The sequence below is a fragment of the Xylocopa sonorina genome, chromosome 17 (genome assembly GCF_050948175.1).
Source record: "Xylocopa sonorina isolate GNS202 chromosome 17, iyXylSono1_principal, whole genome shotgun sequence".
In the NCBI taxonomy this organism is placed as follows: Eukaryota; Metazoa; Arthropoda; class Insecta; order Hymenoptera; family Apidae; genus Xylocopa; species Xylocopa sonorina.
In genome coordinates, this window is record NC_135209.1 from 2043350 (window position 1) to 2056788 (window position 13439).

The 13439-nt window shown below is 36.4% G+C and overlaps 3 protein-coding genes across 5 annotated transcripts; 2 read left to right on the forward strand and 1 right to left on the reverse strand.

The window, feature by feature from the left end:
- The first annotated feature begins 12 nt into the window (after positions 1-12).
- On the forward strand, positions 13-1748 carry LOC143431254 (ribosome biogenesis regulatory protein homolog). The gene is made up of 5 exons (XM_076907839.1): positions 13-464; positions 539-797; positions 876-1177; positions 1261-1434; positions 1507-1748. The coding sequence occupies exons 1-5, from the start codon at positions 322-324 to the stop codon at positions 1634-1636; spliced, it is 1008 nt and encodes a 335-aa protein (XP_076763954.1). The 5' UTR covers positions 13-321; the 3' UTR covers positions 1637-1748.
- A 338-nt stretch (positions 1749-2086) lies between these two features.
- LOC143431253 (uncharacterized) lies at positions 2087-9436 on the forward strand. Of its 3 annotated transcripts, none has more exons than XM_076907837.1 (4): positions 2087-2266; positions 5950-6495; positions 8414-8563; positions 8802-9436. In XM_076907837.1, the coding sequence occupies exons 2-4, from the start codon at positions 6055-6057 to the stop codon at positions 9294-9296; spliced, it is 1086 nt and encodes a 361-aa protein (XP_076763952.1). In that variant the 5' UTR covers positions 2087-2266; positions 5950-6054; the 3' UTR covers positions 9297-9436. The 3 variants fall into 3 exon arrangements, with proteins under 3 accessions (XP_076763952.1, XP_076763951.1, XP_076763953.1); XM_076907836.1 differs by lacking the exon at positions 2087-2266 and adding an exon at positions 3697-3790; XM_076907838.1 differs by lacking the exon at positions 2087-2266 and adding an exon at positions 4846-5030.
- Positions 9437-9583: 147 nt separating this feature from the next.
- Nf-yb (nuclear factor Y-box B) lies at positions 9584-10927 on the reverse strand. The gene is made up of 2 exons (XM_076907844.1): positions 10658-10927; positions 9584-10389 (listed from the first exon to the last, which is right to left on the reverse strand). The coding sequence occupies exons 1-2, from the start codon at positions 10770-10772 to the stop codon at positions 9842-9844; spliced, it is 663 nt and encodes a 220-aa protein (XP_076763959.1). The 5' UTR covers positions 10773-10927; the 3' UTR covers positions 9584-9841.
- Positions 10928-13439: the final 2512 nt, after the last annotated feature.

Here is a 13439-nt window from a genome sequence, read left to right on the forward strand (position 1 = left end):
CTTTTAATAAATCTGCAAATGTATGATTTTTGTTTGTTTATAGAAAACTGTTTGCTTCAAAGCGAGTGTACCGTCATATCACATACCGAGTTTGTCAACATAACCTCCAATACACGTGCTTGAAGACACTCGAGTGAAGGATAGAAATAAATTTGACAAATACCATAGTTAAATACTCCAATCCTTCTGTAGACTCTTAAAGTGAAATATATACATAGTACAAGTAAGAGATAAAAGTTACTGTGATATATATATTTAAATGAAAATAATATTAAATATTTACTTGGGCATATTATTTTAATTAAACTTACAATTAACAGTATGGATGTAGTAAATTCAATTCTGCAAGACAATACACAAGAGAAAGATCCGCGTAAATCTACAGTGGTAAACAAAGACGTGGAAGTAGATGTAGGAACTCTGTTAACATTAGATTACAACAGTTTGGATTTGAAAACATTCAGGTAACATAGAAAGTTTAATGGCTTTACTTGGATGTGCTTCTTTCATATTAATCACTCTCTTCTATGTCTTATAGATCACAACCTGAACAATATCTGAAAAGTTTAACAAGAGACAATGTCCAGATATTAATTAACAAAATTTGGGAACTTCCAACGGAACGTGTCGATGAAGCAATAGTAGCAAAGTTGCCTAAACAAACATTTGTATTACCCAGATCTCGGCAAATTCCAAAACCGAAACCTTTAACAAAGTGGCAACAGTATGCCAAAGAAAAGGGGATCAAGTCCACTAAAAAGAATAAATCCAAACTTCAATGGGATGAAGAATTACAGGTAAGTCTTTCTTTCGTATTATGTTATAAGCCTTTCTGATAAATGCAAACAAATGTGTTCATTTTGATATATTTGTAGAAATGGATACCTACGTTTGGTTACAAACGTAATAAAGCTATAGAACAGAAGGAATGGTTAGTAGAAATTAACGATGAAGGTAAAGCCATGGAGGATCCATTTGCAGCCACAAAAGCAGCAAAAGAGGAAAGAAAATCTAAAAATGAATTGCAGAGGCTGCGCAATATTGCTAAGGCAAAAAATATTAAACTTCCTAAAGTAGGACTTCCAACTAGAGAACATTTTCCTGATTCACAACAACTGTCACAAGCAATGACTATTGCACGTACGTCAACAGCCTCTCTTGGCAAATTTCAAGACAGGTATATTCTATGCTGCGTTCTTAAAATGTATGTTACAATATTTAATGTCAATTTATATACATTTAGTACACATTAATGTATAGGCTATCAAAAGAAAAAGATGCAAAAGGTATAGCGAAACAAGTTCCAGGAATGAAAAGGAAAGCTGAAGAAGTTCCACGAAACTTAGAAGATGAAAAGAAACGAAATACAAATTTAGCAGATAATATATTGAAGAACAAAACTAAAATCCTTCGCGAAGATTTCTCTGTACCAAAGTAAGAGCTGACATTTTTTACAAGCTTTATAAATGTGTTGACTCAACATAATCGAAAATTTTTCTCTCGCAGAACAAAACCAGCTAAGACAGAAAAGAAAAAAGGTAAAAAGGGAATAAAAAGTAAGGGGGCAAAGAAACCGAAGGGGGGCAGAGGGCAACGAGATATGAGGCTTAGAGCTGGTGGCAGGAAGCGAAGATAGAACAGTTAAATATTGAAATCTATTCATGCTATTTCAATCATTTCATCTTATGTTTACAAGTTAAAAAGTATCAAATTAAATATATACAAATATTAAAGCAAAGACATTGTTGATTGTTGCAAGAATGTCTAATTTTACTGAGTATATTTAAACTTAAAATTATATATCAATTTCCATTAAATAATCAGTTTTCTCATTCCTACAAAAAAGATTCAATAAGTAGATTTAATACTGTCCCTTTTATAAATATACAAAAATATACAAAAAGAAATTGTCTGATTACAAAAGACCATTAAATAATTAAAAAAGATTAAACAATTTGAGGAAGTAGAAAGTAAAAGCATAATCAAAATACAAAATGCAGAAGATATATATCAAAATAAAATGAATATAAAGTATAAATTTAAATTACGAATTCTTCTCTCCGTCTTGTGCAAGAGTATAATTAGAAAAGTGGATCAAACAATCGTGATTAAAATGAAGGAGTAGCGTTTCGAGTCGATAAGGCAGGTTACCCCGTAGCCACAGAATCAGGGTAACGCGAAAAAGGTGAAAGGTCAAAAGCAATACGGGATATCGACTCGGTGAAGTCGAGAGGGCGAGGTAACCTGGCAGCGGATACAAGGGAGGGTAAGTGCGAAAGCGGGTTGTCCTAGAATCTGTAAGGGGTTCCACCCCGCATGTGGTTTTGCACGTATTGTATATGTGTACACGTTCAATGCCATCTAAACGAAATACAAACGCATTAAGATATCTTGCGTAATATTGTTGAAATAACAAACACATATACATATATACCTAATATTATTATTTCATTTAAAATCTTAGTTCGAAGAAGAATACTAACATAATATAATACTGATACTGTGTTATGCATCGCGTACTTAAAAATTACGAAAAAAAAGCGAACCTTACCGAATGCAGTATACTGTTACAAGGCTAAGAGCACAGTAATATCATGTATATAACATTTCATATCGAAAGTGCATTATCTAACTCACGTGTCCTATTTAATCACGTCACTGTTAAGTTTCGACGTACAGTAATATTCATAAACCGTATTAGATAATACACTGAATCTTCAAGTTATGGTTATTAGCGAACATAACGGATAAAAAAATCGAACATTCAAAGAGAATCGAATCTCGCTATGGGATCGATGAAGAATCGATATTGTCCAGCAGAATATTTCGATATTATCAATACAAAACCATAACTGCGTCGATACTCGAAATTTACTATCATCCTGTAATCAAAATATAAATCATTCATCGTACTCCACCCTGAAGAAACCTGCTCATTTAAGTCCAATTTTCGATTTACTCAAGACTAAAAACCGTTCTGTCGATGATGCGTGACTGGTGTTCACCACGAAGTACATAGAAAAATCGAACATCGTTACGTCAATGTACAGTAAAGTAGCTGTAACGTTGAAAAAATCATTGCATGGGGAAACAAACAGGTAATAAATTTCTCATATGGAATGAATTAATTCGTTCTAATGAAGAGTACGATTACCTAAAACTGTCCTACGTTTAGCTCAGAGCGAGTCGAGATATTTGGAAAAGACGATTGAACAAAGGGCGTACATAATCGAGCGACGTAGCGCGCGTGCGACTAAGGGTGTGTAGGAGGGGAGAGGGTTGCCGAGCAGGAGGGCAAAGAAGTAATCGCGCGGTGCTCAGTCGGTGGTTGCTCGGGACAAACGGGCGCGTCCACGAAGTGCGGGATAACGATGGAGGCTGCGTTAATTGCGACGGCTGAGTGATACGCACCGTGTATGTACACGGGGATCGCGTCCTGGATTCGTGGCCCGCGTATCCTCTACGCGCGCGCCTCCCGCCCTCTCCCCCCTGTGCCTGTGTCCGTGCTTCTGTGTGCGTGCGTGCCCCTCCGACACACAGTGGTCTTTTAATATTTCACGGCTGAAGGGATAACACGGAGGAGAAATAAAGGAGTAGAAACACAGTGGGGAACGAGACAGAGAAAGGCAGAACGTACGAGAAAAATGTCGCCCACATAATATCAAACAAACGGAAATAAAGAAAGAAAGAGAGAGAGAGAGAGAGATTGAGATTGAGATAGAGAGAGAGAAAAAGAGAGAGAGAGACAGGCAGGTGGAACACACGGTGCAGTGGTTATCCTAAGTTATTGGTACGCGCAGCCTTTTGGTGTTGCTGGCTGATTTGATGCCTGCTTTGCTATTGCTGTTGCTGCCGCCACCGTCGAATCGCCGCCGACGTTGCTGCAGCAGTTGCTAGCGATGCGAATTGAACGAGAATAGAAAGAAAAAGAGGAGGATAATGTGTTATTGAAAGGGAGGGAGAGAAAGAGAGAGAGAGAGTGTGTGTGAGAATGAGCGTGAGAGAGGGTGAGAAAGAAACAAATGTAGCCTTCATTGTTCCGTCGTCGTCGTTTGGTCGTTTTATTGTATAAACTGCTCACTGTCAATGCGCGTTTTCCTAACTTGAGCAAAAAAGAGAGAGCAAAAAAAAAAGAAAAAGAACCCCGGAAAGAAAAACAAAAAAAAAGAAAGAAGGAAAATAATAAATGTGACGTGCCCATCGGCCACCAGCCAGCCTTTTATTTTTTTACGCGCTTCGTGTGTTCTTTCTTTTTAGGGAAATATACTTAAGTAGGACAATCTGTCGCTGAGTACGTCTTCGTCGTGGAGTTTCTCGATCCTTTAGCATTTTTTTTCCAAGATTTCATGTTACTTGTCTTTGTGTACCCTTTTTTTATTCGCTTTCTGCACGCATGTATCATTGCATGTACGTACATCGATACGTGTATACATTCATTTGCCGATATACATTGCCATAGACGGTAATCTCACCTTTGTCTGCTTGCTTTTTTTGTACAAATTCGTTATCCTCTTTTTTTTCTGACTACCGCTTCTTTTTACCGTCGAGTCGATCATTTAAAGTACGATAAATACCCGTTACGATTAGCGTTGTTTCGTGCTGAGTATCGCAGTGTGGCGTGCACATCTGATTTGTTTACTTTTCCCACCTATATATCTTTTCTGTAAGCATACACTGCGTGTGCGTATATCTGACATTACTTAACGACAAAGAATGGTTGACAAGAAGTAAAAAAGAGGATAAAGAATCAGACAAGATGGGACTGGAGAGAAGTTCGAAGGAGACAGAGATAGATAGCGGAAGGGTACTGCAAAAAAAAAAGAACAAAAACATCAGGGTGGGATAAAGAAAGGGATAAACTAGAACGTGTCACGAGAAAAAACAATAAGGAAGAAGAGGGTTTTTCGATTTGTTACATTTGTGTCAGAACCACTTGACCCATTGACGAGTCGAGGAGCAGAACGGAAAGGTGTCAATGCAGAGATCCCCTAATAAAAAATATTCAATTCGAGAATTTTTTTAATTCAGAGGTAAAAATAAGAACCACCGAGGTAAAGATGTGTGTGAAAAAAATGTGATTAATTACTGTGCACACATGTATACGATGTGTTACAATGTACATACATGTATAATTTCTGTAAAAAATATGACAAATTAGTTGCAAGTTATTTTTGTACAAAATAATTGGTTTCTTTTATATTTTTATGAATCTAACATAAGAGAATATCTTCCTTTCGTTGTTCTTTAGCATTAAAAGTAGATAATTCTTATATTTTTTTTAGACATTTTTAATTTTGTACATACCAGATAATCAATAATATTACGTGTTTATTTATCTTTAGTTAGCATTTCTTAATTCGTTATTATACTATCTATTCTTTTATTTAGAATAATTTGTTTAGTATAAATAATAAAACATGATGAATTTTTTTACGTTACACTACAATCATAAACGATTCTACTTCTTACTTCCTAGTTGTATACATATCGATGTGTATACATCGCATGACATGCTTAACTCTAATAATCGTATATTGATATAACGATGGAGCTAAGCAGTTTATGTTTCCCAACGTGTGCTTTCCGTATGTAGAAAAGGAACCGCTATTTTTTGTCATACTAAACATTTAAAATTGGTATCATCGTATTGTGCCAAGCTAATTTTCTCAGTCTACAAATTTCTTTCACATCTTAAATAACGAGTGAACGATTTTAGATACATTACTCGATGCAGAGAATTAGTATTAACCGTAGACTTGAAGAGTTACCTGAAAAGTACTAAAATTTAGTCGATACGTTGTTCGTATATTTGTTTGAAATGCGTACATGTAAAATATCGCTGTAAATAAAACGCTTTTCGTGTGCTTTTCGCTAGAATCGTTAGCGGTAGAGTTAGAATGACGGCCGCCGATAGCGGGCGGATATCCGTCATGTTTCTTGCCTTTGCAGAGGAAAAAGACAGGAAGACGATGCGAAGGGATCAAAACTCGTAACAGAAAGAACGCCTGGCCCGAAGGCGTTAAACCGGGAAGAGTGTAATCGGCGTGCGAAGCGATGTATGCAGCTGCGGGTGGCGCCAGTATTGCGAATAGGAGGAAACAAAAACGGTTGCAGTTAAATAAACGCGTCGCTGAGGGTACGATCCCGTCACGGCTGAAGACTGTTCCAGCTTCTCAGCACCAGCAGCAGCAACAACACCACCACCACCACCACCCCAGCAAGTTTGCTCGTCCGCACGTTGTTCCACCATCTTCCACACCACAACCACAACCACAGCCACCGTCATCTGCATTCCATAGCATCGATCGACGGCGTCATGTCGAGAAGCATCGGCAGGTTGCACCTGTTTCTCCGATTCAATTCCCGATATCACCACCGCCGCTATCCCTCGAGTCACCTAGCTCTGTTACTTGTGCCACAAAATCCAACAACTTTCCATTCCCACCACCATCGATCCTCGATCTCCGAGTTTCACCATCTTCTTCAGAGCTACAGGTGGGTAGATCTGTTCAGTATTTAATTTCTTAAATTGCTCTAGGGTCGTTTCATAATCTACTATCGTCTATTAGCTCTGTTTCTCTTCTTTCTCTATCACACTATAGTTGCTCTTGCTAGGTACCCTATCACGTATTTATACGCAGTCTCCTTGTTGAAGTATTTGATAAATCCTCGTTGCACTCCGCACCTTCTTCTTGCTGGCACACTTTTACTTATAATTAGGAACACACCATCGATTGGCTGTCTGGTGGCGTATGTTAACCCGCGATAACACATCCTCATACAGCTCCAGGTTCGTTAGCTGGTTATCCATAAATTGTAACTCTTTTTTTTTTAGTAATTAACATGTCCCCACTGGTTTGTACCAGCGGATACGAACATCGACTTATGCTGGAGGCAGACAGTGCAATGTTAGGAGTAAGTTGTAGTGTCTGGTACCAATCACGATTGGGAGACCTTTGAGGAAAAACTTGTGTGGTTTTCTTTTTTGATTTTTCGTTGAGGCAGAGGAAGGATAAGGAAATAAAGTTTAAGTTGTATACGGTGTATAAAGAAGTGAAAAGGAGGAGGAGGAGGAGAAGGAGCAGAAGGCCGGTCGAGATCTTAACGATCAATAAAACAGGCAAATGAATGAGCGGAATGCAGGCTGCTTTATTGATTAGAAGGGAGAAGCAACGGTTACGGGGGGGTAAGGTGGTGAACTTTAGAGAATTACCCTCCAACTTGGCCACCAGACTTATTCCGCCGCTTCCACGATATCCCCCACGTTCTTATGTTTACGGGGTAAGTATCAAAATCATTCCAATACGCTGTATCGTCAACAGTAAGCTGTTGGTATCAGAGGGTAACTGCTGCTTCCCTAGTTGATTATCTGTGCATCAACTTTCTGTATCTCGTTTTGAAACAAACAAATTCATATTGTAGTGTATACATGGTGAATACCCCTTTTTGTTATTATCTCTTATCATAGAACAGATGAGCGTCCTCTATATTATTATGCATCAACTTTTGTTCATGCTCAATAAGTGTGATTTCTAAACGCAACTAGAAGGATTGAAATGTATACAAGATTACAGATTTTTCATATTTTCACACTACTTTAATATGAACATTTTAGCAAGACACTAACATAAGTTATTATTTAAAAGTTAAGGGTAGCAAATGATTGTGCGATTTCTCACCTTGAAAAGGTGCTTTGAAGGAATTCTTTGAATAGTGAGATGTATAACAGTCTTTGGACTAGTATTATTATAGTGCAAAAAATTGTAATTTTTACAATGTGCACTACATCATACTCCACAGCCAGAGGTCGATAACTGCTACCAATTGTATTTAATTCTTTATTGTCAATCAGTATGCAATGATTACAGTGTACTTGTGTAGACAAGTTCTACGATACATGTACGTATGAAAATGTTTATTCACATCTCAATTGGTTCCATTTATACAAATTTTTTTCTATGTTCTTATTTAGTACATGCATGCGTGTTTTTATCTTATTATTTATGTGCTGAGTAACGAGGAGAAAAATCATTGCGTTTTTATCTTATTATTTACGTGCTGAGTAACGAGGAGAAAAATCATTGTATTAAATTTTTGTAATAAGATAGTAACAAATAATAGATGTTTCTTTAAATATGAACATGGTTTTAAATGATAGAGAAAGATGTTAATTACATAATCATAATATTGTTGCTTCTGTATTTCACATTTCTTTATATATTTTATACTATAGTACAGAAATACTATTTAAAATAGATTCAGAAAAGTATTCAAACATTTACTTAATATATTAATAGATTATTTGCAATTGTATTAGCTCAAATTTGTTAGATATTGAAACTCTGAATGATTTTAATTGTAGTTTCCAAGGAAAAGTTTATAACGTTAATGTCTGAATGGAGAATAATTTCAGTGTGGCGGAGGACCTGGCAAAGCAGCATGGCAAGGATGCAGCAGACCTTCTCCCCTTCCCTTATCTCCTATGTCGCCCCACGTATGTCGTGGAGATGGCTACAAGACAAAACAATGCGAAGCTCATCGACGATGGATGAAAAGGAACAGGGTAAGTAAACGTATATTAATAAAAATCAAACAAGAAGTTTATAACTTACCTTATACGTAACACTCGATTTACCACTACTTGTTAAAGAAACTAAAAATTTCATTTACCATTATATGAATTGTAATAAATGAAATAACTGTTTCAACGCTTGCTATTATTTTATAATAATAGGTGAAAAAAAAATGTAATTTATTATACGTTCAAACCGTTGAAATACTGTACAATCTGTCGTTCTCAGATAAGAGACGCGAGCTATTGCTATGGGAGCAGTGGAGAAGATGACGATGAAGAAGGAAGCAGTAATGCAAACCGTCGTAGAGGAGAAGTTAGTGCGGCAGTGAATACCGTACTTTATGCGGGGCTGGGAACTACAGCGCTCGGATTAGTTATATCGTTTGTCGGCACTGGAGAGAAAGGATTCCTCAGTCCGGAATTAAGGCTGGTGGGTCCTTCGCTACTGTGCGCCGGTTTACTGTGTTGCCTATTTCGGGTGCTGCTCTGCCTCTGTTTATGCCGTTGCGGTCAATGCCGCTGGCGGTTTTGCCATGTTGCTTCTGACAAGAAAGAGAAAGTGAGAAAAACGGATGCACGTCCAGCTGGAATATTGCCTACCGCCTCACTTTTGTCACCAACGCAGCATCATCAGCAATCGGCCATGTCTTCGAGTGGCGCTGCATCATCATCAACAAAAGCACACGAGCTCTTGCTCTCTCCTGCCCAATTACCAGAGTGAAAACACCATTTATGAACGTTTTCTACGAGAAACTACACGCCGATTAACTGCCGGTTCTTGTCTAACATATAGAGTATCTTTGTCTCCATTCGACCTGAACCGTTTTCGCAAACAAAGAAGAAAAAAAAAGAAATAAAACCATCACAGCCTAATTCTAGTTTAAATGCGAATTCTAGCGCTTAAAAATAATAGTTGAATAAACAATCGGCTATGTTTTTCTACCCCTACCGTGTTTGAACAAAGTAAAATGAAGAAAAGCATAATTATCAATGAACTTTTGAACTTAATTATCAATGAACTGCCTCCTGGTTTATTTCCTTCCACATTTTCTTCATAAGGATTACCTAAATTTTAGTTTATCTTTCTTTCATATGCACATCGATCTATTCTTACAATATCAGATCAGCTTGCTATTTTAAACCGATTTTGTAAAAGTCTCTTACAAAACGCAATTTTCACGTAATAAAAATGTACGTGCATAATTGAAACTTTGTAAATTGCGTCTTGTATTAAATAATTTATAACATCACTTGCGTACACTGCGATCAGGAAAGTTGAAATTGCATTTGGTCAGTAGATGTATAGCTGTATATAACAGGTGTATCAGAAGTAGTGGCACTAGACGCAGTCGCAGCAATAGCAAATAATTGATCTTCATATATAGCTCCTTGCGACTCAGCTTTTCCATTCCCTGTTGTTGTACCAGTTCCCGGTGGATTATCTCCTTTTGTAGCTTCTCGATATTTTTGTAGATACACTTTTAGTGGTTCTACGTAATTGTCAAAGCCAAGAGTTGTCATAGCAAATAGGATGTCTTCACCATTAATAGTTTTGCGTTTTTCCATGTGACACCGATCGCTTGCTTCAGATGTGATAAACGATATAAATTCTGATACGCATTCTTGAACACATTCGCGTGCATCTTTTGCTATTTTTCCAGCTTCTGGTATTGCCCTCTTCATGATTTTAGCAACATTTGCTATTGGAAGAAAACGGTCTTGTTCGCGGAGGGGTCCTCCACCGCCGCCACCCCCAGCTCCTTGCAAGGGATCACTTACACCATGATTTGAATCGTCTGTATTTTCTGGGTCATCTAAAAGAAAGAAGAAGCTTAACATCTTCATTAATTTAAGTTAAATTATAAAGTCTACTTTTCCCATTATTTTTAGTCTTCTCTTTGACTCTTGAGTATAGGATACATACATAAGTGTAACAATGATGTTACACTATGTGTAAAAATAATAAATTTAAATATAATATATGTATTTATTTTTTCAGCACAATAGCAATTTTAACGTGTAAAATATGGAGATATGCAGTTATGTTTATTTAAAAGAATTTTCAAAACATTGCTAACCTACCTTCCATATCGTCAGATTGAACGCTAATATATGATGTAGAAACACCACTTCCTCCAAGGAATGCAGTTGGACCTAAAGGTCCTCCATCGTCACCGCTTTCACCACTATTTTCCATTTCTAGTTCAACTTATACTAAATACACAGCACAACCACTTTAATTTCCTTAACCTGTTCGGAACTTTGTTTCCGCAATATTTTACTGCATTTTTTGGCATCAACAACTTCGTAGCATAAACGAGGCATAATATAGATTTATCATCCAACATAAGGTTGTGTCTCTTTTATGTTACATGTGACATTATCGGCAAAGTATAGAATAGAGCACTGATGGGGTTTTGTTAAGCCCTTTACAATTTAGAATAGATAGTTTAGAAATTATATTTAATTCGTCCATCGAAATAGAAAGCTATTTCAACCTATAATGTATTTACATTTTCACGAATATATGTAGTTTCCGTGTAACCTTTTTTATACTGCTATGTATAGTCATTGAAATATTGTTCTTTAAGGATCAATTGGTAACTGTGATTAGATCTTCAATTTTTATCAAATGTACCTAAAACAGGTTGATATTACATTATTCATTTGTATCAATACATCTGCATTGTTATTAATTATAAAAGAAAATTTTCTTAATAATTACAGACAGATTTTCTTCAGAGAAGATTTTAGTTTCGCCTGGAAAAAGTTGCATTTGAATTTGAAAGTTTTCAGTTGTTTTTCTCTTTCTTTCTGTATTAACATCGCGAGTATTTCTTCCGTTAATCAGTGAATATTAATCCTTCTTACACGGTATTAAATTATATTCCATGGGTTTCAAATATTTAAGGAATGAACAAAAATTTAAACAAAGTATGATTTTATATCCTTCCACGTGAGTTTGTTAAGATCACTTTTTAAAAATATATACGTATATTTCTCTTCTCGTACTTGTATTAAACTTTCATTTAAGTAAAGATAAGTAAAAATATTTATGCATGATTAAAATTTAAAAAAATGTGAAGGAAAAGCATAAGTTATATATATATTTTAGCGAAATGTGAATTGAGACTTTTCTCCTTTCAAGTACGTAAATTTGATTTTGATACATTACGCAATTTGTCTGTTTAAAACATAAATTCAGTAAAATATTTTTTTGTATAATATTGAATATTTTACAGAAATTGAATTTATGTAAAATTTGTAACGTGCAAGGTTTTATAGTATTAATTAGCATTGTTGTTAAAAAGAGAGGGTAATATAGACCACACCGTACTAATTTTCTATTGGTCAATAGCTGATTCGCAAAACAGTATATAAAGAGGTTGAAAAGGGCCAGAAAGCACAGTTTATATTCAGGAAGAGTAGCAAGTGGTCATACTGTAGTGCATCCAGGAACCAGTGGAATCCAGGGACCATCTATAGCATCTAAATACATTTTTCTTCAGTACAAATTAAAAATTGTACGTTTTTACATTTTGGAACATGAAGTAAAACTACATATTAACTGATAACATATTATATATAATAAAAAATAAAATTTGTTTTGCTTAGAATTACAGACCTAACTACTTCAAGTCATATCAGGTTGCCAATATTCTGGTGCAACAAGTAGTCACTGCTTTGGTAAGTTATAGACACAAATGTTTTATTTTATAAAAGAAAGCATAAAATAATACACGAGAATGAGCGTAGTTTCATCTAAAAATTAGGTTAAGAATAATTATATCAAGCCTGGGTTTGCTTGTCATGTTTCCTTGTTAATATATAAATAAAATACTGCGCTGTGTTTTATAAAAAATACAGATTTTTTCAATGTTTCAAATTTCACATTAGACATTCAAATTTATTTTTAATCACAAGACACATTGGACATTCAAATTTATTCTTAATCACAAGAATGGTACCAATTCCAATAACATCATCTAATATCACTACTAATATAGCTTCTGTGTTCTGTGAAAAATACAGATTTTTTCAATGCTTCAAATTTCACATTAGACATTCAAATGTAGATAAGAACACTTTAGTAGCGTTGTACGCAATGGTCACTAGTTTCGTCAGCCGATTACAGCTCTGGTACGTACCCTTAGAGTGTGCAAGGTGTGTGCCAAGCTCGGGTGTCGGAGGCATCCCGGACGTTCTCTCTAGTGTAGGATTATTGCGCCCGGGTGTTTGAGTGAGAATTTTCGGGGGTGAATGAATGTGTTGGTGTAAATCTTCTGCCATTTTTAAATATAGGAGGGCTAGGTAGGTAGGTAGTTTACTTCTGGTATGTTTGTCTGATAGTTTTAAGTAGGTACTGATCGGGCAGGCGCGTTTTTTCTCGCGTGGTTCAACCTGTTTCAGGGAATCAGATTTGAATGATCGACAGTTTAGCTGGCGCGGACGGGGGATGCTGTTCGCCATTGGCTTTACTCGATCCATCATTCGAATCGCCCCGCGGTCGCGCTCGCGATTTGCACGAAACGAACATTTTCTGCTCGAGATTTAGCACGTTTGCACGGACAACTCCCGTTTCATGTTTTGATTCGTTTTTTGAGTCACTTGTTGGTTTAGGGAATCTCGAGCTTAGATATAAGTTTCAGGGTCCTGAGCTTCATGCCCGAAGAAAGAAGAGGCTATATGCTGAAGAGGCCCGGAGAAGAGGGCAACTACTAATGACTATGCATTCAGAGGCAGGCAACCCTCTCGATGCAAAGTCATTGCTTGTTACCACTTTTTCACTATGCTCGTATTTGTATAGTAGTATCTTGTTATGTATCTTGGCCAGCAGAATACTGGCCTCACTGATTTTTGGGCA

Excerpts from the sequence above, each read along its gene's own strand:
- LOC143431253 (XM_076907837.1), top strand. The coding sequence starts at position 6,055 with ATGTATGCAGCTGCGGGTGGCGCCAGTATTGCGAATAGGAGGAAACAA. Across the intron at positions 6,496-8,413 it reads CATCTTCTTCAGAGCTACAG|TGTGGCGGAGGACCTGGCAA; the intron begins GTGGGTAGATCT and ends GAATAATTTCAG. Across the intron at positions 8,564-8,801 it reads GATGGATGAAAAGGAACAGG|ATAAGAGACGCGAGCTATTG; the intron begins GTAAGTAAACGT and ends TGTCGTTCTCAG.
- Nf-yb (XM_076907844.1), bottom strand. The coding sequence starts at position 10,772 with ATGGAAAATAGTGGTGAAAGCGGTGACGATGGAGGACCTTTAGGTCCA. Across the intron at positions 10,390-10,657 it reads TCAATCTGACGATATGGAAG|ATGACCCAGAAAATACAGAC; the intron begins GTAGGTTAGCAA and ends TCTTTCTTTTAG.
- LOC143431254 (XM_076907839.1), top strand. The coding sequence starts at position 322 with ATGGATGTAGTAAATTCAATTCTGCAAGACAATACACAAGAGAAAGAT. Across the intron at positions 465-538 it reads TTGGATTTGAAAACATTCAG|ATCACAACCTGAACAATATC; the intron begins GTAACATAGAAA and ends TATGTCTTATAG. Across the intron at positions 1,178-1,260 it reads CTTGGCAAATTTCAAGACAG|GCTATCAAAAGAAAAAGATG; the intron begins GTATATTCTATG and ends ATTAATGTATAG.